The sequence below is a fragment of the Daldinia vernicosa genome (assembly GCF_022497035.1).
Source record: "Daldinia vernicosa strain CBS 139.73 unplaced genomic scaffold F5Y00scaffold_3, whole genome shotgun sequence".
In the NCBI taxonomy this organism is placed as follows: domain Eukaryota; kingdom Fungi; phylum Ascomycota; class Sordariomycetes; order Xylariales; family Hypoxylaceae; genus Daldinia; species Daldinia vernicosa.
This window is the reverse complement of record NW_025953919.1, coordinates 445,362-468,179: the sequence shown is the minus strand read 5'-3', so window position 1 is coordinate 468,179 and position 22,818 is coordinate 445,362. Positions and strand designations below refer to the sequence as shown.

General features: G+C 47.3%; 8 protein-coding genes across 8 annotated transcripts; 4 read left to right on the top strand and 4 right to left on the bottom strand.

Annotated features, from left to right (window-relative positions):
* Positions 1-713: 713 nt before the first annotated feature.
* Positions 714-1,440, bottom strand: F5Y00DRAFT_101573 (uncharacterized protein). The gene has a single exon (XM_048003792.1). It carries the CDS (start codon positions 1,295-1,297, stop codon positions 917-919), a length of 381 nt encoding a protein of 126 aa, XP_047869380.1. The 5' UTR covers positions 1,298-1,440; the 3' UTR covers positions 714-916.
* A 1,680-nt stretch (positions 1,441-3,120) lies between these two features.
* On the bottom strand, positions 3,121-4,373 carry F5Y00DRAFT_101556 (uncharacterized protein). The gene has a single exon (XM_048003791.1). It carries the CDS (start codon positions 4,174-4,176, stop codon positions 3,712-3,714), a length of 465 nt encoding a protein of 154 aa, XP_047869379.1. The 5' UTR covers positions 4,177-4,373; the 3' UTR covers positions 3,121-3,711.
* Positions 4,374-5,725: 1,352 nt separating this feature from the next.
* Positions 5,726-6,671, top strand: F5Y00DRAFT_101478 (PMSR-domain-containing protein). The gene is made up of 2 exons (XM_048003789.1): positions 5,726-6,100; positions 6,216-6,671. The coding sequence occupies exons 1-2, from the start codon at positions 5,809-5,811 to the stop codon at positions 6,563-6,565; spliced, it is 642 nt and encodes a 213-aa protein (XP_047869378.1). The 5' UTR covers positions 5,726-5,808; the 3' UTR covers positions 6,566-6,671.
* A 177-nt stretch (positions 6,672-6,848) lies between these two features.
* Positions 6,849-8,783, bottom strand: F5Y00DRAFT_101550 (uncharacterized protein). The gene is made up of 2 exons (XM_048003790.1): positions 8,590-8,783; positions 6,849-8,527 (listed from the first exon to the last, which is right to left on the bottom strand). The coding sequence occupies exons 1-2, from the start codon at positions 8,619-8,621 to the stop codon at positions 6,961-6,963; spliced, it is 1,599 nt and encodes a 532-aa protein (XP_047869377.1). The 5' UTR covers positions 8,622-8,783; the 3' UTR covers positions 6,849-6,960.
* A 523-nt stretch (positions 8,784-9,306) lies between these two features.
* Positions 9,307-11,019, bottom strand: F5Y00DRAFT_101429 (inhibitor of apoptosis-promoting Bax1-domain-containing protein). The gene is made up of 2 exons (XM_048003788.1): positions 10,124-11,019; positions 9,307-10,048 (listed from the first exon to the last, which is right to left on the bottom strand). Exons 1-2 carry the CDS (start codon positions 10,678-10,680, stop codon positions 9,562-9,564), a joined length of 1,044 nt encoding a protein of 347 aa, XP_047869376.1. The 5' UTR covers positions 10,681-11,019; the 3' UTR covers positions 9,307-9,561.
* Positions 11,020-11,924: 905 nt separating this feature from the next.
* F5Y00DRAFT_101408 (uncharacterized protein) lies at positions 11,925-14,004 on the top strand. Its single transcript, XM_048003787.1, has one exon. It carries the CDS (start codon positions 12,145-12,147, stop codon positions 13,873-13,875), a length of 1,731 nt encoding a protein of 576 aa, XP_047869375.1. The 5' UTR covers positions 11,925-12,144; the 3' UTR covers positions 13,876-14,004.
* Positions 14,005-14,134: 130 nt separating this feature from the next.
* On the top strand, positions 14,135-15,029 carry F5Y00DRAFT_257467 (uncharacterized protein; the record flags this gene model as incomplete). The annotated part of the gene is made up of 2 exons (XM_048010562.1): positions 14,135-14,882; positions 14,947-15,029. The coding sequence occupies 2 exons, from the start codon at positions 14,135-14,137 to the stop codon at positions 15,027-15,029; spliced, it is 831 nt and encodes a 276-aa protein (XP_047869374.1).
* A 3,345-nt stretch (positions 15,030-18,374) lies between these two features.
* Positions 18,375-21,989, top strand: F5Y00DRAFT_101377 (RNI-like protein). Its single transcript, XM_048003786.1, has one exon. It carries the CDS (start codon positions 18,965-18,967, stop codon positions 21,845-21,847), a length of 2,883 nt encoding a protein of 960 aa, XP_047869373.1. The 5' UTR covers positions 18,375-18,964; the 3' UTR covers positions 21,848-21,989.
* The last annotated feature ends 829 nt before the right edge of the window (positions 21,990-22,818 follow it).

Genomic DNA, 22,818 nt, shown 5'->3' with positions numbered 1-22,818 from the left:
CAAAAATACCTAACCTACCTACCTCACAGCAAACATAGGTACAGCCCAATATTCCCGCACCCTGCCAAACCCGTCTTTTGGTGATCGACTTTATTATTTCTGATGTGTCTTATGTGTCTTTGGCTACCACGGCTCTCTTTTTTTCCATCGAATTCCATTCCTGCGAATGGGGATGTGATACGATATCGGCCGAAAAGGTATCCCGCGGTCTTGGCTGCGTCTTAAACATCGCACCCTCGCAGGGCCAGTGGTCAGACTCGGTAGGAGCCGACGATGCCGAATAAGACGGGCATTCTAGGCGAGCACCACGTGGTAAACGTGGTCAGCTTCTGTCTTTGGCACGTCTGTAGCGTAAACTAGCATATTGGGACGGGACATGCTTCCTAAATAAATTCGACCTAAGCCTGTATGTAGAGTTACCTTTCTCTCCATTCGCTTAGGCGGCAATCCATTCCATCTATTCCCTGTCCTATCCTGCCTAAGCTGCCTATACATATGTAGTGTATGCATATATGTATACCTACCTAGGTATTTGCCTGGCTTCTCTGCTTGGCCTGCCTGGTGTTGTAGGTACCCGTCGCGCTATTGGCAAAGACCCTTACATAGTATTGTATGTAGTAGTACTGTAGTAGGCAGGTGGTGTTGGTGGGTCTAGCCCGCCAGCCATCGTGAAGTTATTGATGGATCGTGCATTAGAGCCAAATTGGGATGGATATTAAAGTTGTTAATCCACACAGACGATCCATCCCTCAAGGGAACTTGGACCTTGCTGAGCAAACCCCCCAGCATACAATTTCTAGTCTAGCTTCCCCAGAAACGGAGGGGAGAGCCGTCGCTTTGAATTTATTCTTCCATCAAACGCATCAAACGTACAATCTTCTCCTCGTCGCCTCAGCCACAACTACAGCTTCAACTTTTAATATCTAAACACTCCCTTCACGTGTTCGTGCTCCCATCTCAATAGGAAATCTAGAGAAACACCGAACCCAGTATCCCAGTATAGTGCTCGTAAGTTGAACCGGCCCACGCCTCCGTCCCATCGCCTAGGAGAATAAAAAAAAGTCTTATCTGACTTGGCAGCAATAGGTGCACCTAACCCGCCGGCTATCATAGCATACATACATCCCACCCAGAGGAAAACAGCAAATATATCGACAATATGCAGATGCATACGTGTGGCAACTGTGGAACCGAGTACACGACAGGCAGCTGTTGGTACTGCCATCCTCAAAACAAGCCTCAAGTACCTATGCCTCAACATTTGGTAACAGCACACGCGACACATATCCATATCCATTAAGCGGATGAAGCCGTCTCCGCGTTGATATAAGGGGAAGAGCGCGTGTTGTTGGGTTTAAAGGAAAGAAAAAAGGACGACTTTCAATACTACGGGGTCCCACGGCCCTGGGACCAAAACCACTCCCACTCGTTTAGTCTCTGAGGAGACTACCTCACGAGACCATGCTATTTCTCCGTTACACTTCGTCTTCACTCGCCTGCTGTTCGTCTTGGAACAGCACACACACCTAGACGTCAATTCGAGCTTTTGGCGTATCGAATCTGCAACAGACACCGGATTCCCTAATGGGCATCATCAGTGCCAATATCCTTTATTTTTTCATTTTAAAACCTAGAGGCCCCTGGGAGCGCCTCGTCGGCCTCTGCTTCGAGGTCTTGATTTACATTTTGATAGCCTTCTGGCTAAAAGCTTTACGAAGAAATGATCAGGGGGTTATTGAGGGATTATTATCAGTTACCTCGGAGACAGTTGGCATTTTACCGGCGTTACAATGATATCACTAAAGGGACGGGCATATTTAATTGAGGAAAAAAAGTTCCACGGTTGTTCAGACGGAAGCATTAATTCATTAGAATCCACCCCCCGGGCTAGCATGCGATACCTTCACGATTAAGAATGTCAGGCGCATCATACTAAAATAAAATCTTTATAGCTTTTGTGTCTACACTCTTCGAAGTACTGTAGTGTCGCTATTGCTTAATTCTAATAGAATGCTATTATTATTTATTATCTCAATCATGATTACGTCGTGACCTCAAGCTTCAAACCATTAACACCTTCGGCCTAGTATGGAATTAGGTACTCGATCTTGATTTAATAGTATAGTGAATATAATCAACATCTGTCATTGCTATTGATAGCGCACTGCTCGTAGACTAGACAACCTTCATAGCCGAGTACGACTCAAACTGATCTAGGCGCGGCATCTATCGATTACATCGACGGGGCGATATGAGGCCCGTACCGATTCCAGCATATCGTCGCCAATCCGCACGATACTAGCTCCAGGAACATCGGGACCTCAGCACCGGCAAGTCCCAGACGCGATCCACCCAGCCGCGAACCCGCATGAAGAAAAAAAAAAACGTCCGAAAGAGCACTATATAACATGCGGTCCCGAAACGGGCGAATTTTTCTATAAATAGCGCTTCTAGACCAGACCCTGATATGATGTCCCCCCAGAACGGGAATGTGACACGCACATACATACATACCTAACCTACGACATACATATATACATACTTAGGTACATACATAAGGCGGACCCCTATCCGGGGAGCTTCAAAAGCTTATTTCATTTAGCCTTTTTGGCCCCGATGCCCTCCCCTTCCCCGTGGGGACGGGGGCTCCCACGTATCACAACAGGACGAAGTGGATGGATGTTTAAGGCGAACAGCGAATTCGGAAGACCAAATTTGGCTGAGTACCTACGTACTTTGTGGCAAGGGGGATGTCGTACAGAATTACCTACATAGTATACATACGGATCTGGACTTTTGTTGGCACGAGTCGGAGGTTTACGTATGTAGGTGCGTACAGCAATCGAGCATCTTGGGTGTCACTTGTCGAAATTAGATATAAGTCACGAGTTGGACATGTTAACTTTCCGAAGCTATATCACAAATTCGTCCAGAACGAGGTTCATTTTGGGTCGGAATAATATCGTCATTGATCGTTCGTTAAGAGAGTCTTGGCCGGTATGTATTATATTAATCATAAATGCTGTGTCACATCCGAAATATACCATGTCGTGCAGTGGCAGCCTTATGTCGCCCCTGATATTATCGTAAGAATAGGAGGGTATTTAAGATTCATAGGTAGGTAGGTAAGCAACTGTGAGATAACCGAGCCAATGACTATGATTCTAGATTCAAAAAGAACATGGCTGCAAAGAGCCTCATTTGGAAATATTAACTAAGCTTATATGCACCTATATGCACCTAAATATACAATGGCACGGTGAACTCTTATTATGATTCGATTCTGTCCCAGCAACAAACCTCAACTGCTGTTGCCAATGGTATATCTACCCAATACACGTATGTATGTATAGCCAGCACAATCCAACCGTTACACTCATATCTCCCTCATCTCCACGATCCTGGTTCAAGGACTCCGACCCCGACCCCGACCCCGAGTCCAGGCTCTTCGTATCCGTGTGACGCGGTCCCGGCACACATTACCGCATATGTATGTAACTGTAGTCTGGACCACTAAATATAGTCCCTGTAGTATGTATGCAGCAACTTAGTGATTCCTGAAATTGCGGGACTCTACATATATCCAAAATACACCCCAACCAAGATAAAGATATCGAGTCCACCCACATTAACGCACCAAGAAGCGAAAATATATTAACGAACCTATCGAACGCGCGCATAATATTATAGACGGGCGACCCCTAGGTAGTGTCATTCGGGCAAGAACGGGTTCTCTAGCTGCTTCTCAACGTAGACGGCGGTGCCCGAGACTGAGACCTGGACGAAACCCAGTACCTCCTTCTCCTCGAAGTCCAGGCCGATAACGGCGTTCGCGCCGCGCGACACGCAGTCCCGTGTCATTCTGTCGACAGCTTGGTCCCGCGCGTTGTACATGATATGCGTTAGACTTTTGACCTCGCCGCCTGCCGCTGCCCCTTTTAGCAGGGCCTTGGTGTCTTTCAGCGCGTAAGTAGTAGAGCCGTATACGGCACCTAGGACGCGCGCGACGCGGTAGCCGGGCAGCGTCGGCATCGTAGATGTCAAGATAGACGGGGCGGTGCAGTGAGGTTCGTTTTCCGGCTTCGCGCTGCTGAGGGTAGGCGGCGCGCCGTGGTGGTTCGGGCGGCCGTTGCCGTTCGGCGATATCATCAACGTCGAGCGACGGTTAGTCAGCATTTTGGCGGTGAACTTGTAGCGAAGATGATGTGAATATATGTGAATATATATATAGGGGGTTGTCGTTGATGGCGATATACGCGGATGTAGTCCCACAGGCCAATTGCGCAAGCAAATTATATTATGCGCTTTGGCAAAGAGCAAGCAAGAAGCAGGTAGGGATGATACCGAACCAAAAAAATGTACTGTGCAAAACGCAAACCGAATAATGTCGAATATACCCCCTAAGCAGATCGATCTGCCCCAGAGATCGAGCGAGTTTTATCCGATCAGGAGGTAAGTACCGACGTCATTATTTGGGTGAGGCCTCACGATGCGAGCGTAGTAAGAAGAACCGAACCGCGTCCGCTTGCAATTTCCTATCGCCTGAAACGCGAGTTGGAACGTGGCACGAGCTATCGTCTGGACATGCCCTCGATCTTCTTCTGAATTGTCTTGCGCGCAGGGATCCCCCACAGGGTTTCTGCAACGTGCCAAGGAACCCCTTGTCGTGGGCGAGACTTGAGGGCGCATACAGATACCGGTCCAGCGTGACGGGACTGTGACCGCATTGCAGACTGCAGACTGCAGACTGCAGACTGTAAACTGTAAACTGCAAACTGCATGATGAACCAAGGAAGCAGTGACGTCGTTGATGGTCGAGATGTTTGGAATGGCAACACCGTGTTCATAAGAACTGACTCGCCCATGGGTAGAGTTGCGTGGAAAGGGGACATGCTTAAATGCCTCGATTATGCCTCTTCAATGATATGTTAGAGAAATGATACAATTTCAGAAATTCTCATCACGAGCCCTAACTCAAGTTTGATGGTACGGGATTGTCATGATGCAGCGAGACGTCACGATATACATAACAAGTAAGTAGGTAACTATTAAGACGAGCTGAGGTCTTGGGTCTTGACTGATTCCAAATCGGTTGGGGGGGGATTGTAAAACATTGTAAATAATTTTCGAATTGTCCCAATATTATCCCCTCTCGTTGGCCTAGCCAAATACGAATTGAGGTCATCAAGATCAAGATCTAAATTATTTTTACATATTAACATGGATAGATGGAATCTTCGTAGGGCTGGGCTGAGCTGAGCTGAGTACGTAGGTACCTAAGGGCTTACATTATGTAAGGTGAAGCACATTTGGAATCCGCGGTACGGATTACCTAGTGGTGCAAAGCAGGAAGCTTAGGATGGCACGGACCACATATTTACGTTCCCTAACCTAGGATGTACCCAAGGTTGTTACTCGAATTAGTGTATATCGCATCATTTTGTAGAGGGGTGGCGTCGAGCGAGATTTGTCATTGTTCGCGGGAGTCGTGCCCCTCCATTTGGAAGTCTATGAGCCTCTGATGTGGAATCAAGCAACCACATTAGGATATCTAACCTACCACCTTACACTAACAGCACAAGCAAGATAGGTAAATAATAAATACTGCAATTATTTCGAACCTATTCCTAATATTTCCAAGTTACCTAGCTTCATCAGTTTATTTATGACCATATCGTCAACCGCATTATATTATATACCTAAATACCTAACAGTCACCGTCGTAACCGAAGCCCTTATCTTATCGCCATTGCGCCCGCAACGCAATCGTAGTTAGTCGCAATTGCAGCTCGCTGTCGCATCGCAATAATGGCCTTCACCATGCCCAACTTCGTGTCGCGGTTCTTCCGACCCTTCATGTCTAGTACGCGCTTAGGAATAACCGCCGATACTAACGGGGGTGGCACCAACGGTGCGTCCGCGTCCGCGGTCCCCGAGGGCGCCGAGAAGGCCACTCTCGCCGCCGGCTGCTTTTGGGGCGTAGAGCACTTATACCGCAAGCACTTCGACGGCAAGGGCCTCTACGATGCCCGTGTCGGGTACACTGGCGGCGACCTAAAAGGTCCGACCTACCGCGTCGTGTGCTCGGGGCAAACGGGCCGTACGTTTCTCTCTCCTATCCCTTCCTTCTTCCTTGTCTTTGTCGTCCCCTTTTCTTTTCTCTCCTCTCTACTTCTGAATAGGTATCAGCTAATATGCCATCGTAATCGCAACAGACGCCGAGAGTGTACAGCTGCACTACGACCCTTCGCGCATAACCTACCGGCAGATCCTCGAGTTCTTCTACCGGCTACACGATCCGACGACGGCTAACCGCCAGGGCCCCGATGTCGGGCCTCAGTACCGCAGCGCCATCTATTACCACAGCCCCGAGCAGGAACGCATTGCGCGCGAAATCACGCAGCAGGTCAGCGAGCAATGGTATAAAGGCGCTGTTGTTACCGAAATTGTGCCCGCTGACCAATGGTGGGATGCTGAGGATTACCATCAGCAGTATCTACATCACAATCCCTCGGGCTATGAGTGCCCGACCCACTTTCTGAGGACGTTCCCGCCGCTGAAGTGAATGTGGAAGATATAAACTGCTGGTGTAGTTTACCGCGCCATGCGATTTCAGAGATATTCCGAGTGTCGCAAAACTCGGTACTTGAGGCGTATTAGCATGGATGGACCCACGAGAGACGAAGGCGAAATGATTCGTATAGGCTTCAAAACTAGATGTTGATACTCTCCTCATATATATAGGAAGACGCTAATATTAATCATATATTGGTTTCAATGCGGACCTATAGACTCCATGACCTAACCTATTCCATTAGTTTCCTGTCAAAACAAAAGACCTCCCATGACCCTGAAACGCCCAATCATGCGTATAAATACCGCTTTGTCGAGGTCAAATTATTAGGGACATCATATTCCCGAGCTTTGGCGGTGATGATACCTGGGTGAGGTATTATCTCGTCAGTAATCCGCTTCATCTAGCGGATCCGGATCCTCTATCTGACCCGTCTGCGGATTGCAGGTGTGTCCCGAACTCCAGTTGATGTATTTTTCTTTCCCGCCCATTGCCCGTGTACTCCATCCGTAATTGTGCATCCTCTCTATATTAAGCTCGCTGATCTTGGGCCGATAATCGTGCTTCGATGTTATGTCCTCGAATCTCTCACATATATCGCCGTAAATGAAGTCCCGTTTGACCCCTCGACCAATCAGAGGGTCTCGATGGCTATCCCATTTCTTACAGAAGTCAATCTTACCAACGTCCAACCACGTTGTTAGGATAAAGCCCCAGTTGAAAGGCTCCGGCAAGGGGACGACATCGATGCTATAATCAGTCGTACATTTGCGACAGCCCAGAACATCTCCCAGCAGCGCGGGCACGTCCATGTGATTCCATTTAGTCCCAGAAGATAACCATTTCAATCTTTCGTAGATCATGTGCCCATCCTGTTTTGATGCGTCGAACGACTCGCTATTAAAACAAGATGGTAAATGCCGTACCTCGATTTCACCAGAATGATCGGCGGTGCAAAAGGGCTCGGTCCACCGCTTTACCATCGGCGCGTAGATACTATTCCAATCCCGATGATTGCATAGTGGATAAACCCTGGGCAACGATACAAGCGCGTGTGGTGTTGTATCTCGTAGTATCTGTCTGAACAACCATAGTGCCAGCACTGACTTATCGATGGAGGAGACCACTTGCTGCTTTCTGAGAATTAAATCATCGTCGCGATATCTTATGCGCAGGGAATACTGAACCATGAATCCCTTTTGGTACGATGTCTGTGTATTATTGACCTGCTGCAATAGATGTCTATATTCAGCACCATGAATTCGGTGTTTTGTAATAGTACGAAGCAACTTTCTAGTTGCGCGCGAGGGCATATGATGCTCCACAGACCAATCGATACATTTAGGGGCTTTCCGCGGCGCAAAAGCGCGGTCTTTGAATGTAAGGAATGGATCGTGGAGCACTTTGCACTTATAGCAATAGACGAGATCTAATAAATCATAGTCTAAAAGGCTAAGCAACGACCCTCGGATCTTACTCTTAGAGCCATCCATTTTCTTAACAAATGCGTTTAGAGCTTTATATGGAGAGGTTTCGCTGGGGTCCAGTAGCTCAAGCTCCGTACACGAATGCAAGAAACGTGACATTAATTCTTTATTGACGAGGGCTAGGCATACGATGTTGGCGTGGGTGAGGTAGCTAGTTATGTTGTCAAACAGCTCTTGGGGAAGAAGGAATAAGTCAGAAACATTCCCCTCGGATCGGATCTCCCCAAGTGAATGAGTTACGCTAGCCTCGAGCTTTGGAGTATCGCTGTTGGCATCGCTGATATTGGTCATAGCGGCGCTGGAATCAGCAGGGCTGACTGGGTTGCCGATAGATGACTGGTCATCATTATCAACGACATCATTAGAATCCCCTTCATCATCAACATGACTCTTGCGCCGCCTGATAGATAATATCTTCAAGATGCCCTGCATTCGATGAGACTGCCGCAACTTGAAGCGAGCGTTACTTTATTAAATGATTAGCTCTTAATTCGTGAGGACAAGATAGCTTGGACGAGAGTAGCTTACTCGAATAATGATGTGCTATTAAATGGGGCCATATCATATATGATATAGCTGATACGGAATCCGGAAGAGGGTTCCAATGACTGATTGGAACCCTCTTTGCTTGGGGGAAAACAACAAATGAGGGAGATGAATTAGACGTATTTATACCAAAAGTCAATACGAACTATTGTGATATTATATTAATGGGTTGCAATGCAGGTAGGTATATAATTGTGAGATATTGCGAGATGTTGCGATATGTTGCGAGATGTAGTCCGAAGAGGTTGTTGTCCGGCGCAGAGGTAAGTACATGTGCTTTAGGTATTTTAGGTATATATTGTACCTATGCATTGTACCTATGCAGCTGCCTAGGCGAGAGTCAAATTGTCATCAATTGAAAGTGTCATCAATTGTGCTGAGGGTTGCCTTCTCTCCCTTTGCCACAGAGTTGGGACTAACCGTTAAATCATGGTACGAACTATAATACGAACTATATCACATAGTTACATAATGAGGAAAGGATTGAGAAGAAGGTCGGATTTACCGGCCTCTCCATTCAGGTCTCAGCCTCAACTTTCGATGGAATTTCGAGGGGTTATCGAATCAGCTGAACCCCCTTATCCCATATGAGGTACAATACATGGGTGCCTAGCGGTGAGTGGTTAGTGTGTTGCGCGTGTTCGGATTGTCGAGTCACCCGAGAATATCATACTACCAATCAATCTAATCAGGGGCTATTCACCCATGATACTATCCCCAATTATTTTACTATTTTTATTTGGCTATGCTAGTTTATACATTTTGTATGTATAGTCCTAGACAATCCTTTCGTTGCTAGGAGAGAGGAGAGTTTCCATTCTGCCTCTGATAGCCAGATTAAGCTGGGCATTATCAGCCTTATACTTAAGCCTAGCACTTAAGCCTAACCTCTTCTCTTCATCTTATCATGATAACCTGCCCTACTAATAAGTCCTTATCCTAATCACCATCCGATTACTTCCTGCGATTCTGCTGCATCAATAAGATCTGGACCATCCTGACGAAAATGTTCAAGAAGTCCAACTCGAGCGAAATGCTTTCGTTGACTGGGTCCTTCTTGATGATACCCTGTTCAGCCAAGCGGGCGTGGTAGAGGATCTTCTGCACATCGTATAGCGTGAAGCCACCAAAGACTGCCAGACCACCGTACAGCCAAATGCTCTCCGAAATTGCTAGTGATCGGACGGCCGTGACCGGTAGGACGAGCGGGGCAAGACCCGAAACAGCAACGATTGCAGCTCCGGCAAGGAGAGGGCCACCGATGTACAAATACTTCTCTTGCTTAGCGGTAGCGCCCACGATCGAGATAGATCCCATCATCGCAACAGTATAGAGGCCGGCACGAGCGATCAGAGGACCGGGTAAGAAAGCGACAAGAGGGGCGATGAAGGCAGCCTGGGTAGCATTGAACGCGACCCAAAGGGCGTACTTGGGGACGTAGCTGTCTTCTGTTAGCTACGTGTTGATTTTTTATTTTATTATTTTTTTTTTTAGGGAATTGAAAGGAACTACTCACTTATCAGGATCGATAGCTCGAGTTCCGAGCATAGTGCCAATGCTGAGAGCCAGACCTCCAATAGCCACAACCCACGGGTTCGTTACCATTATTCTGTAAACGAAACCGCTCTGAATCATCTGCCGCGCCGTGATACCGATGATGCCGATACCAAGGCCAGTGTGAAGGAAGGTCGAATTAAGGTAGGATCGCTCGTATGGTGGCATACCGCCATCCTCTCGAGTCTCGCGGTTGAAAATGGCGTTGATTGCGATGAGAGTGCCGCCGAAGATTGCGCCACCAGTTAGCAATCGTCGCATCGTCGAGCCAGAGTCGGCCTCGGGGGCAGCAGGTTGTTGTATGTATGTTCTTGACGATTTCGTGAATGCATTTTTCGGTGTCGTTCGCGACAGCGCTGATACGAGCGTCGTTCGCGATGTGAAGAAGTTGGATGATCTGGTAGCGGACTGATGGAAAGCTCGGGCGGGAACTACGGTTCGAAGAGAGGATTTGGAGATCTCTGGCAACCTGGATGCCAGGCGCGCAGGTCCCTGACGGAGAGTAATCGTGAAGGACATTGTTGCGTGCTTCGCAGGTAAATCGGTTATGAAAAGCGACAAAAAGGACGATTAAAATTGGACGATTTGTTCAAGTTATATTATAGAAAAAGATTGTGTACAATGCAGACAATGACGCCTGATTGATGCTCAGTGGAGGGAATGGCTGATGTAATAACCCACTTATGACTGGTAAAAAATGACAAGTGGAGGCGGAGAAGGAGCTGGAAAGAGCCGACGGGCTTCTGTGGGAAGCTGAGCTTCTTAACCCCGGCGCTACTCCGGACATGCATGTATGTAGGTAGGTACCATAGCGGCAAAATGTGGTTTCGTGGAATGATTGCTAAAATTGGAATGGCCTAATAAAATGTGGAACCCACTGCAAATTTAAGGCCTTTAATTGGGTAATATATAATAAAAGTGGGTCAAAGCCTGGAACCATTCCGCAAATGTCGGAATGGTTCCTAAAAGTGGAATGGTCCAATCATATTTTTTTTTTAAAAAAAATTTCTAAGTTAAAATTTTACTTTTTTGAAAGTAAAGCTTATAAGGATAAAAATCAATTAAACTTTCGTACTAATTCGATGAGACTGGCCACCTCGTCCCATTAGCTCAAACGTTTAAACACCCCCACTGTGGGGTAACACAAACGTGGGAGCTATGGGTTCGAGGACCAGTCTTTTCAAATTTTTAGCGTTTTTTCTAATTTTTAGGAGGGCATTCCAACTTTTGGAATCATTCCAACCCTTGTGGAATCATTCCAACCCTTGTGGAATCATTGTAAGCCTTGTGGAATCATTTGGTCTGAATTGAAACATTATTATACATGGAATCATTGTAATAGGTTGGAACCATTCCATGAAACCACATTGTGCCGCTATGGTACCTAAGTACCTCTTATAGTTATACTGAAAACGCGAGTTGCAGTTTGAGGTCCTTAAGTACATATCAGGTTCGTAACGTTGATGGCTGATACGTAATAGGACATATACTCTTAGGTCGCATACCTTTTCATGTCCGATTTTAATTTGATTAGATCTACTCATATTTACTCATTATTGACGTAACTTGCCTTATAACACTATGGAGCTTCTAGAGATACGCTTCATATCAAGCACTCGTCTTCACGAAACCAAACTCACCCAATTTAGGGTTGACACGCAAGCAGTAGGTAGGTATAGAACAACGAGGCACATAACTGATATACATGATCATGAGAACTAACTGACTGACCACTTCCGTAAACCCGGTACGTTGCACGTAAGCAGGCTCTGGTGTTTCGAGGCGATGCCTCTCCCTCGCAAAGCGCCGTCGCTATTGGCGAAGGCCACAATGTTTGGGTTATGAAGAGGTAGAAGAGACTGAGAGAGCTCTCTTCAGTGCTTTCTCTTCTTTTTTATTTCTTCTTCAAGGTGGTTCGGTATCATCGCTGCTCTCCAACTACGCGTTGCATACTCGTATTCAAAGCGAAACACTCAAAAAACGATGTCCGAGACACCACCTTCCGTGCTTCAATGGCTTCGCCTCTCAAATCGAGATGTCTCTGACATATGGATTGGGTGCCTAGTCACTATCTCGGCCAGCACCTTCTTAGCACTTCATCTCAGTGTGGAGCCTTATACTCCTCCGGCGACCCCAAGGTCATTGCTGAAAAAGTGGTGGTTATCACGTTTTAATCATGAATTCCGACGACAAGTACTCTGGACAATCGTAATGGTTATTGCGCCCGAGCTGATGGTCGGGTTCTCATTTGGTGATTGGCGTGCAGCGTCTATCGGCTCTCATATGTTTAAGAGCCTCGGAAAAGGACGTGTTAACGAATGGTCCAAGACTCATGCCAGTTTTGCAAATATGGGCGGTCTCAAATTCAAAATGAAGACCGATTCACCCAACGGTGCTCAATTCCGTTTGATTGATGAGAAGGTCTTGCTGGAAACATTTAAGAATGCAGATGTCTATAATACGACCTTCAGGATCCTAGGGTGTCTCATCGAAAATTATACCATGCCACTAATCTTGTTCCTGGAAAATATCTTCAAGCGCTTTTCTGATTGTTTGAAGAGTTTATGGGCTTCTATAAAAATTTTCGGAAGAGCAAAAGCATCAACAGCCCCTCCTCACGATCGATCACCAGCTATATGTTCCCCCACTCAAAACATCGAGCTCACCAACTTAAACACCCAGCCCGGAACCCTAAGAAATAGTGTTCGAAATAGACGTGAAACGGACGAGCCAATACGGAATGAAGCGTCCTCGGCGCAAGCAGAGAATTCGGGATCTCATGTGCCAGGCGAGGCTATAAGTTCTATGGCTGCATCAGCCACTGGTGATAACAATGCATCTCAACATTCACGCACAGACAGGGATAGAGGAGCGATGGACCTAGTCCATGGTGAAGTAATTCTCTATCTAAACGCGGCGCAGATTGTCGTAGGCCAGTATCTAGGTATTCTCGATGAAGGACCCTTATTAAACGAAGAAGCTATCGAGGACAAGAGCAAGACCAACCCTCTAGCGAAGGGTATCGCAGTTATATCGCTGTTCTGGTTTATCTTGGGGATATTCATCCAGCTCTTCCAGAACGAGGAACTCACCCAGCTGGAGCTCTCAACTTTTACGTATGCGATCTGCGCGGCTATCGCATATTGTCTGTATTGGACCAAGCCCCAGGCCGTCGAAGTCCCGATAGAGCATTCAGTTATGAATTCAGATGCCGTTCGCTCGATAACCCATAACGATATGGACATTCTCAAAGACTCCAGTGGCAGTCCCTTCCTAAGGCGAAACTGTACCCCGCGGTTCTACAAAGACAACAGAATAGTAGAACCGTCAGAGCCAGTCCCCACAGACGTATCGCTTACCGTGTTTGCTATCGTTGGGTCTAAAGAGAAAGCTGTCTTACTATATGACGCTGATCTGGGTAGCATAGCCATGGGCGTGGTATTTGGGGCTATATACTGCCTTGGATGGAACAATGCCTTCCCCTCGCGCTGGGAGCAACTTGCCTGGCGCATATCATCTTTAACTATAACAGCGTCCCTCATACCGTACTCTATCGCCAACGCCATCTGTACAATAGCATTCGGTAGGCTCACGGGCAGTAGGGCGCGAATGACGCATCCCGTGCATATCCTGGCGCTTGTTTTTCTGGGAAGTGTTTACGTTGCCTGTCGATTTTTTATGCTTTATGAGATGATTCGGGCGCTGATCACATAGACTATGTAAAAGGGGTAAAGTCTAAGATCCACCAATATCTCGGAAATCTTTAATGTAATTGTATTGTCACGGGATTTGTGAAACAATCGATTATCTAATATTTGGAGGTTTATGGTTTATATTAAAAACATTTCAGCCCCTTCAGCCCCTCTCACGGGCATTTTCATTCGAATACACTAATAAGTAAGAATACCAAGCACCGTATAAGAACGCGATATATACCTGATAACCTGCGCTGTTATGAATTTGAGCCTTCGATATGGATGGTCTATATTTTGATACATTTGGCGAATGCCCGATCGACAGCTCTATTCCGACTGATATTCAAAGCGGTTACTCGTCTTGTTCTGAGGCAGAAGAGATCCCTTGTCCTAGATGTCTGAAAACGCGCGGAAAGCTTTGCCGGAAATGCAAGCTTAGGTTTCACGCTCGTGGTGATGCCAAAGGGAATGCCAAATCATCGTTAGAGCTCGTCTCAAACCAGAAACCAAATATGTCAGATGACCATACCGCGGGACAATATCTAGAAAGCCTTGGGCTATCGAAAATTAAGATGCCGCATCGGCTGTCGTCAGATAGTTCGCCCACTAAATATGACGAACCTACGCAAGCTGATAAAAAGACGTCACAGTATATGATGTGGGGGGAGAGTAGCGGCGAAAGCTATAGGAGACGAACCAACAGAGAACGGAGCTTTAACAAATACCCGGAATGGGATCAAGTAGGGTACGTGGAGTCGAGATACAGCGTATATCAAGAATGGAACCGAAAGGGAACCCAGGAATGGAGCTACAGCAAGTATGAAGAATGGCACCAACGGGACTATGGGCAATGCTGGCGCAATCAACATGAGTACCGGTCGAAGCGATATCGAGAGCGTAGTCACTTCATCCAGGGAAGAGCACTACAGCCCTGTCAGATCCGGTCGATGAAGCCGAGCGTTGATCGCGACGAGCCGCGCTACATGGCTGAGATATGGCAATATACTTCTGGAAATCGAGCGTCAAGTACGCGCTTGGTACCTCTTTACGGTATGCAAAGCTGCGGGATATTAACCCTGCCATATGGTAGTAGAGTATGTGCTACGCAGCGAAAGCTATACCTCAAAGTCCCTGGCGGGTACCCTTGGTTTATACTTTCGAGATGGGCTGTAAGGACATGTGCAAGGATTATCGCGATTGCCTACTCATTCTTTTGGTATGGGAAGTTCCCTGACCCCGTACTGGAGGAACTGGATTAGTCTTCATCTTTGTGGTAGGAAATTTGACAGGGTATACTCAATTTGATGTGTTGGAATTCCTGCAACGAGGAAATATGACTTCACACATATATATGCTAGTGGGGCTCAAAGAAGCGGAAATGAAGCGGTAGTAAGGTTGTTTTCTGCTTTATTCCCGTACGCCATGTAGGAATCCGGAGTCCTCAGGACTGGTGCTTAGGACGAATTATAGATAACGTAGTGGTAGATTATACTCACAATTACGAGTCCTTGCCTTGACAATAACTTTGGGGTTTGCTTTTGCTATCAGGGATCACTAGCCCTGAATTCTGCGTATGATTTCTCCTTAACCATCAGCGATAGCAGCTATGAACACCGATAGGACTAGGAGCATCTCAGGCTTGATGAACCTGAAATAGAGATATGGCGTGACCCGTACGCCCCTGGTGCGGGATAAGTGTGACGGAAGTATGTATGTAGATTTGAAGGCTCGTATTTACACGTTAGGGGTGCTCTGTTAAATTGTTGGAGAAGAAACAGACTGTAGCTTGGAGCTTACATACGTCTGCTCCTTCGTTGGGGGGCATATCTTTACGCTATCATGCTTATTGAAACTTACAATTCGAGTGGTTATACGAACATGACCTCGCCGAATTTTCCTAAGAATATAAGCATTGGGGTTCGTACATGAGCCAGTCAAAATCTGACATATCGCAATCTTGAAATCAAGGTAGTTGAAATATCAAAACAAGCGCTAGAAACACGGCTGACGTTATCTACCTAGATATCTGTCTTAAGAGAAAACTCGCTGCCTTCCTCTTTGACACGTTTCGGTGGTCATCTAACCTAGGAACTCGTTGGAGAACAGAGGGTTGCATTTAAGCTAGACCTTCCCGTTGTAGGTCAATAGTCTAAATGAAATGGGTTGTGTACGTGCATCTTTCGCGACCCCGGTAGCATTGCAGCCAATACTCTTCAGCCCTTAAATCGCGTATAATCCTGAAGTCCTTACATATATCTACAGCTATCTTCGGCATTTGAGAAATTTGAGCAATCCTATTACCTACGACGGGATTGCTTACCGTACGCGTCCACTAAGCATACCAAGACCCAGGAGGACTGGAGGGGTAGGTAGTGGGGGATAGAAGGGCGCTAGAACTCTTCTCGAAGCTCACCCGAGTCAGGCGATCTTCTTGGCCGTGGCCCGTGTGGTCGTATCTTCGCGATTTGAAATGTTTCGGGAGGACTTCGAGAATGGTGACACTATGTAAGTACATACGAAGGAGCGAGTAGGTACAACCTGCCGAATCGCCGACCAGGATTCGATCCACCGTATCTATTGATTGCTACCTAGGTAGTAATCAAGATCTTCTACTCGAAATTGGACGTCGTCTGCGAATCTGTTCTACGCGTAGCTGTAGCTTAAGGGAGAGAACTATACTTTAATATCAACTCTGAGCTAGGCATATAGTCGTTAGTTCTATCTCACAATTAGTTAGGTTGGTGGTTAATCAATTGGTCTAAAGTCCTCTGTTGGTATATCCAACCAACACAGCTAGGCGCCTCTCCTCTGATGTAGCATGTATTACTATATAAGTCTTTGCGCATTAACAATTGCCAACATGCTGATCCTACAATTCATGGAAGGCGTAAAGAAAATTACTTCCAAATTATTCTCGCCCCATCCGGGTCGCATTTTTCTTGTATTTTCATAACATTGAGTATATAAATAGACCTGTACGCAAGCCGTAGGAGGGGAGTGGTAGGTAATTGGCACGCTTACTCCGAGAAGGCTGTTGGATGTTCCCAGTATCCGGTAGCTGTTTCAGTATATATTATGGGCTTGAATAACAAGAGTGAGATTACGGCGTGTAAGGCCCCTTTGACCGTAATTCTGGGCTTTGAAATAGAAGCCTAAATCCTCAAGTAGTTAGGTAGGTATCGCAAGTTTTACGCCCCTAATATAGCCAAGTACTACGGATACGGGTAGTTAGCTCGCCAAGGATTTCTAATCATAGCTACCTATGTTATGTCTTCATAAGGCTAACAGGAAAAGGGAACAAGTTCAATTGCTCTTTAGGGTTCTGTCGTAATCATGTTTCCTTATAGCATCCTTGTTCTCTTGCGTCTTCTCTTACCCGAGCTCTCATGGCTTTCTTGGAGGTATGTACCTGAGCGAAATGGTACCTTGAAAGCTCAGACTGGTATAACCCTAGTAGCCGTGGACCCTACAGTTGCTAAGTTTAGCAACTGAATCCTCATCTACAACCCCGGAGGGGTTCCTACCTATATGTAGCCCGTGCATTTCCAGGGGTAGTTCGGTGCCATTATGCGCTCCGTGCTTCAGAGCTTCTCTGCTTCTTTGTCCACGGAATCCTTCCATTCGATCTCTAAAAATCTACAACGCATCATTGTCATGAAATACGTACAAGAGAAAAAGCAGCTATAGCTGGCAAAGTCGATGAAGAGGTCCCACACTCCCTTCACATATCGGGGTAGATCTGCATCAGCTCGACGTGTTTCACCTCCCGTCATTTTTCTGGCCTTACAGCCTCGACACGTAAGTTTTTTATACCGTCTTCTCCGCGATTTTCCTTGCTTAACGCACCTGTTATTTAGTACCTCCTAGCAATTAAGCACCTAGCACCTGAGAATACCAAGCCTAGGTAGCTCTAACCGCCCCGGGCTGCGGTTTTCTGCAGCTGCACGCACGATAGGTCGCATACAACAAAGAGGGCGACATCTTACATTACCTACATGCACATCATAATTTGGATTCTCACACCAAAGACAGTCATCATGTTTCTGAGCTAGCCTGTCTTCCTACCTTTTTTCCGCCTTTAAGTTTGTTCTTGATATTATTATTATTATTACTATTATTGTTTGTAGCCCTCGTCAGCGTGCTCGCCCCTGAAAGGATAGAAGGACCCTGAACGTCCCTCTTTTATTTTTATTCTTACATGCGAATACGTATGTATATACGCACTGTCTTTGGAAAGTTGCTGTACCTCCAAAGTACCACAAAGTAGAGCTTCTCTCGTCGAAGACTTGCGCCTCATCAACATTCAGCGTATTGGATTAACAAAACCACCTTTGGCATACCTTTCCGCTTTCCCCCTTCTCTCCATTTTATCTCGGGGCAATTGAATTTCAACAGTCTGCCTACCTACGAACCAAATAATTCAAGCCAGGTACTACCTATGCAATAGATTGTGAGTTCTATATCAACTCCATCACATACCTGGTCCTTGTTTGAGAGAGTAAGATAACCTAATATAGATTTGCATTTAGAATCAACTCCGAACGATCCCCGCTAGTAGAACTTCTCGAACCGCACTTATTTCCTATGCACGCGACTACGCTCCCCGCCATGTATCTTAGTTTCCTGGCTTGACAACTACCTCAAGATCTCCTAGCAGCGCCACTCGAGTCAGCTTTACTGCTAATGACGCCGCGAGCTTTTTTAGCGCCAGAAGCTCCATCATAGAATCGGTTCCAACATATACTTTAGCTCCCGTGCTTCCGCTCTAGTTTCTTCCAAGATCGTCGCTCTCCGCATGATAGATTAAGGAGGCGTAAAGAGAACCCCAATAAAAAAAAATAACGTACCCCGTATTTGGCGCTGCCGCATGGGGAACCCGCGATTTCTCGGCAGGGTATAGCAGGAATCGTTTCTTGCCTAAAGTGAAAGATCGAAGTTTTGCCCCTCAATTTAGAGAGACCAAAGCAATCTGAGGCCATTATCTACTATCTGGAGCTATCCAAAGGCTGTTAAGGGTCAAAGAAGGAATAATCGTTTCTCGGAATCCGAAACTGGGGTAATAGGGAGCTTACATACTAAGCCTATACACGAGGACTCGTGAAGTAGCCATGAGGCGGAATAGAGTGCCAGGCTCTCCGCCTTCGCCCTATAGGGCTCTGGCCCACCATCCGGCTAATGGTCAACCTGGCGACTCCGTCTCCTTGATTAGGTCGTTCAATAGTGAGACCAACCCGACCCGGCCCATACGCCCTTCCCCACTTACGGCTTCGACCATCCCTGACATGCCGCTTGATCTTCTCGACCGCATGAGATCCTTTCCGCTCTTCATGTCAGCTCCCGAGGAGTTTCTGGTAGCTATCGGCAAGCATCTAAGACCCCAGATCCATTCGGCGCACGACCACATCTTAACGGAGGGCGACGAGGCAAAAGCGATGTACTGGTTAGTCCGGGGAGTTGTTGGGGTGACTTCGCGGGACGGCGAGGCCGTATATGCTGAGCTTAAACCGGGATCTTTTTTTGGTGAGATAGGCGTACTTATGAACATGCCTCGAACGGCGACTATTGTCGCGCGCTCGAAATGTCTACTTCTTGTACTCAAGAAAGAGGACCTCGCCCTGGAGCTGCCTAGATTTCCCGATATGGAAATGGCTATTAGACAAGAGGCACACGAACGTCTGACCATTCTTAACAAGAAACGGCAGGAAAGGGGACATAGCCTCAAAGTTGCGAATGGATCGGCGGCCCGAGAAGCTGCTCCGGGCGAGGTATTAACTGGGGATGTCGGTATAATTAAGGAAGGGGCCGTAGTAAACCATAAGAAGAGGAAATCTCCCAGTCCGGGAGGGATGGAGGACCCAACAGCAGGAAGTGCGTTAGGAAGTGGCCTCATAAATGTGCGGCAGACGCTTAAGGAGCTACCCCTATTTTCGACGCTGCCCCCTGATATTCTTCATTTCCTAGGGATGAGTGCGCAACCTAAGACCTATCCACCTTTCACCGATATAATCCGCCAAGGGACTTCCGGTAACGAAATTTTCTTCATTGTGCGGGGCGAGGCGGAAGTGATCCACGATGCGGCCGAGGGGAAGCAAAAACGGATAACACGCTCGTCCGTAATAAGGCCGCGTCTCAGACAAGGCCAATATTTCGGAGAGGTTGCTAGCCTGGGTCTTTCTGTCCGACGAACTGCGACGGTCAGGTCTATCACAGCTGTTGAATGTCTCATGATTAGTGGTGAGGCTCTGGGCGAATTATGGAAACGATGCCCGCCAGAAATAAAGAAACAGGTTGAAGATACGGCAAGGACGCGGATTAGGCCGAAAGAAGATGTCGAAATGGTAGACGCGGAGCCGATGCGTAAGAAAGGCTCGGTATCACTAGCCCCTCTACGGCCTCCACAGGTTACGTTTACAACTCCATCCATACCCGCTTCCCCGGTAAAGGATGAGTTAGATCAGATGGAACCAAAAGATCCCGACCCTTTTCTAAGTGTTGATATGGAGAATCTAAGAAACCGACGTCGAGGATCCCTTGCGCCGCCTATACCACCGCCAAACGAACCTCCTAGCGCCCCAACAAGTAACGGCTTACGTCTACACAAGCTCAATACTAAATTCAATACTTCTACAACCATCCAATCCCCTTTATCATACTTTTCTCCCGATATAGAAGTACCAACAAAGAAAGTCAAGATATTCCCCAGCCGGCCGCAACCCATCCAAGACGCTCTACTTCCTGACGATATCCTGGTGACGATATTCCAGTTCCTCGACCTTGCCGAGCTCATTCGGCTAAGACAACTGTCATCCCATGTGCGCAGGCTCCTAGTTACCTCGCCGAAACTATGTACTCACGTGGACCTCACATCCTACAACCGCTTTATAACAGATGAAGTCCTCATCAATATAATCGCGCCGTTTCTCGGGCCGCGACCGATTTCGATAGATCTTAGCAACTGCTTTCACATCACGGATGAGGGATTCTCTACGTTGTGGAAAGTCTGCGGCAAGCACATCAAGGTCTGGAGGATGAAGTCTGTATGGGACGTCTCGGCCAACCAGATCTTAGAAATGAGCGACAATGCTAAGGATTTGGAAGAGGTCGACTGGAGTAACTGCCGGAAGGTTGGTGATAACCTGTTAGCTCGAGTAGTCGGCTGGGTTGTCCCGGACAACCCCCCGCAGAACGCGAAGCAAAACGCGAATCAGAACCCCGCCGCTACAACACAGCGCCTCCGAGTCCAGCAGCGGCCACAGGCGCAGGCGCAGGCGATAGTCCTCCCGCCTCCCGGCACCGTAATCGGTTGTCCGAAGCTCAAACGTCTCGACCTATCGTACTGCAAGCATATAACAGACCGATCAATGGCGCACATGGCAGCGCACGCCTCAAATCGACTAGAATCTCTAACTCTAACCAGATGTACCTCGATCACCGACGGTGGTTTCCAAAGCTGGGCCCCATTCCGATTTTCCAATCTATCCCGCCTCTGCCTCGCCGATTGCACGTACCTCTCCGACAATGCAATCGTCGCCCTCGTCCACGCTGCCAAAGCCCTAACGCACCTCGATCTATCCTTCTGTTGCGCGCTCTCAGACACCGCAACAGAAGTCGTCGCGCTGGGTCTTCCCGGCCTGCGCGAGCTGAAAATGGCGTTCTGTGGTAGCGCGGTGAGCGACAATAGCCTCGCGTGCGTCGCACTGCACCTCAACGACCTCGAGCGGCTTAGTGTGCGCGGGTGTGTGCGCGTCACGGCCTCGGGCATCGAGAGCGTGTTGGACGGGTGCGCAAATCTCGAGTGGGCGGACGTGAGCCAGTGTCGTAATTTAGAGGGGTGGATTAGGGGCGGAGGTGTTGCGAGATGGGGCTACGATGAGAGGGCTGAGATTGGAAAGAGCGGCGGTAGAATGGCGAGTGGGATGATGCAGAATTCGGATTATGAGAAGTCCGGAGTTGCATTTGTGGTTGAGAAAGGGGCGGGCGCGCTGCGTTGAACGGGACGAGGCGATCTTGGACATCAAAGCTACCTATGCTGTCGGATGAAATCTTAAAAAGGGGGCTGGCTGGCTTGCATTACTTACGGCTTTGGCGATCTACGATACGATACTTTTGCGATGTTTGCGCAACTTATATGGCCGCTGATCCGGGTTGGATCTCGGCAGCTTGTGATATACCCTTGTCACGTCACATGTATGGAGTTAGAGTATTCGATTCGTTTACATATGTGGGATTGCCGTATGCTTAAGCTTGGGTTGTGTATTACTGTCAGATTGACCCCATGGCCAAAAGGTATCATGTATTTTCATACAACTTACGCGGCCGCGCATGTATATTTCATAACAATCCCGCGGAATCTGCTAATCTCACCGAGCTATTGGCCAGCCTCACATCTAAACAAATAGCCTCGTACAATACAGTCAGCTTTATACATACTTTCGAACCTTACATCGGACCTCGTTTGCAGCCTTTTTAATTCGCAATGACTGCATGCGACTGTATAGGTAGTCTTAAATTAATGCACGCAACCGAGTAAAAGCGATATAATTAAACGTATAGGCCTTGTGTCGTAATTAAATTCAACTAATTAAATTGAATAAAAGGCTGTACGGAAAGGAGTAAAGGTATTGCCAGCCAAGCGGCGTGGAATTTAACCAACAAAAAGGGGCGCAGGCTGCCTATTTCGAACAACGAGGGACGTGATTTAACCACGTACTTGAGAACGGACTTAACCACGGATTTAACAACTAGGTACTTATGGGATAGTTATTGGTTACCGTTATAATGATTGAAGTGGTTTTAGGCTTAAATAATTGTATCTCCGCCGCCGAAGCCGCGCCGGGCGGAGGGACGGGTGCGAAACGAGCCCGAAACGAGCGCCGAATGCCCGTTTTTCTCGGCGCGGTAAAGTTGACGGCGTTACGTAATGTGGCTTAATCTCATGGGTAAATTCGGGTATTACCTATAT

Bases quoted from the DNA above. Each gene is read 5' to 3' on its own strand.
- F5Y00DRAFT_101377 (XM_048003786.1), top strand. From the start codon at position 18,965: ATGAGGCGGAATAGAGTGCCAGGCTCTCCGCCTTCGCCCTATAGGGCT.
- F5Y00DRAFT_101556 (XM_048003791.1), bottom strand. From the start codon at position 4,176: ATGCTGACTAACCGTCGCTCGACGTTGATGATATCGCCGAACGGCAAC.
- F5Y00DRAFT_101429 (XM_048003788.1), bottom strand. From the start codon at position 10,680: ATGTCCTTCACGATTACTCTCCGTCAGGGACCTGCGCGCCTGGCATCC. The intron at 10,049-10,123 runs GTGAGTAGTTCC...AACAGAAGACAG, and splicing joins CGAGCTATCGATCCTGATAA to CTACGTCCCCAAGTACGCCC.
- F5Y00DRAFT_101478 (XM_048003789.1), top strand. From the start codon at position 5,809: ATGGCCTTCACCATGCCCAACTTCGTGTCGCGGTTCTTCCGACCCTTC. The intron at 6,101-6,215 runs GTACGTTTCTCT...TAATCGCAACAG, and splicing joins GTGCTCGGGGCAAACGGGCC to ACGCCGAGAGTGTACAGCTG.
- F5Y00DRAFT_101573 (XM_048003792.1), bottom strand. From the start codon at position 1,297: ATGGATATGGATATGTGTCGCGTGTGCTGTTACCAAATGTTGAGGCAT.
- F5Y00DRAFT_101550 (XM_048003790.1), bottom strand. From the start codon at position 8,621: ATGGCCCCATTTAATAGCACATCATTATTCGA. The intron at 8,528-8,589 runs GTAAGCTACTCT...CATTTAATAAAG, and splicing joins AATAGCACATCATTATTCGA to TAACGCTCGCTTCAAGTTGC.
- F5Y00DRAFT_101408 (XM_048003787.1), top strand. From the start codon at position 12,145: ATGTCCGAGACACCACCTTCCGTGCTTCAATGGCTTCGCCTCTCAAAT.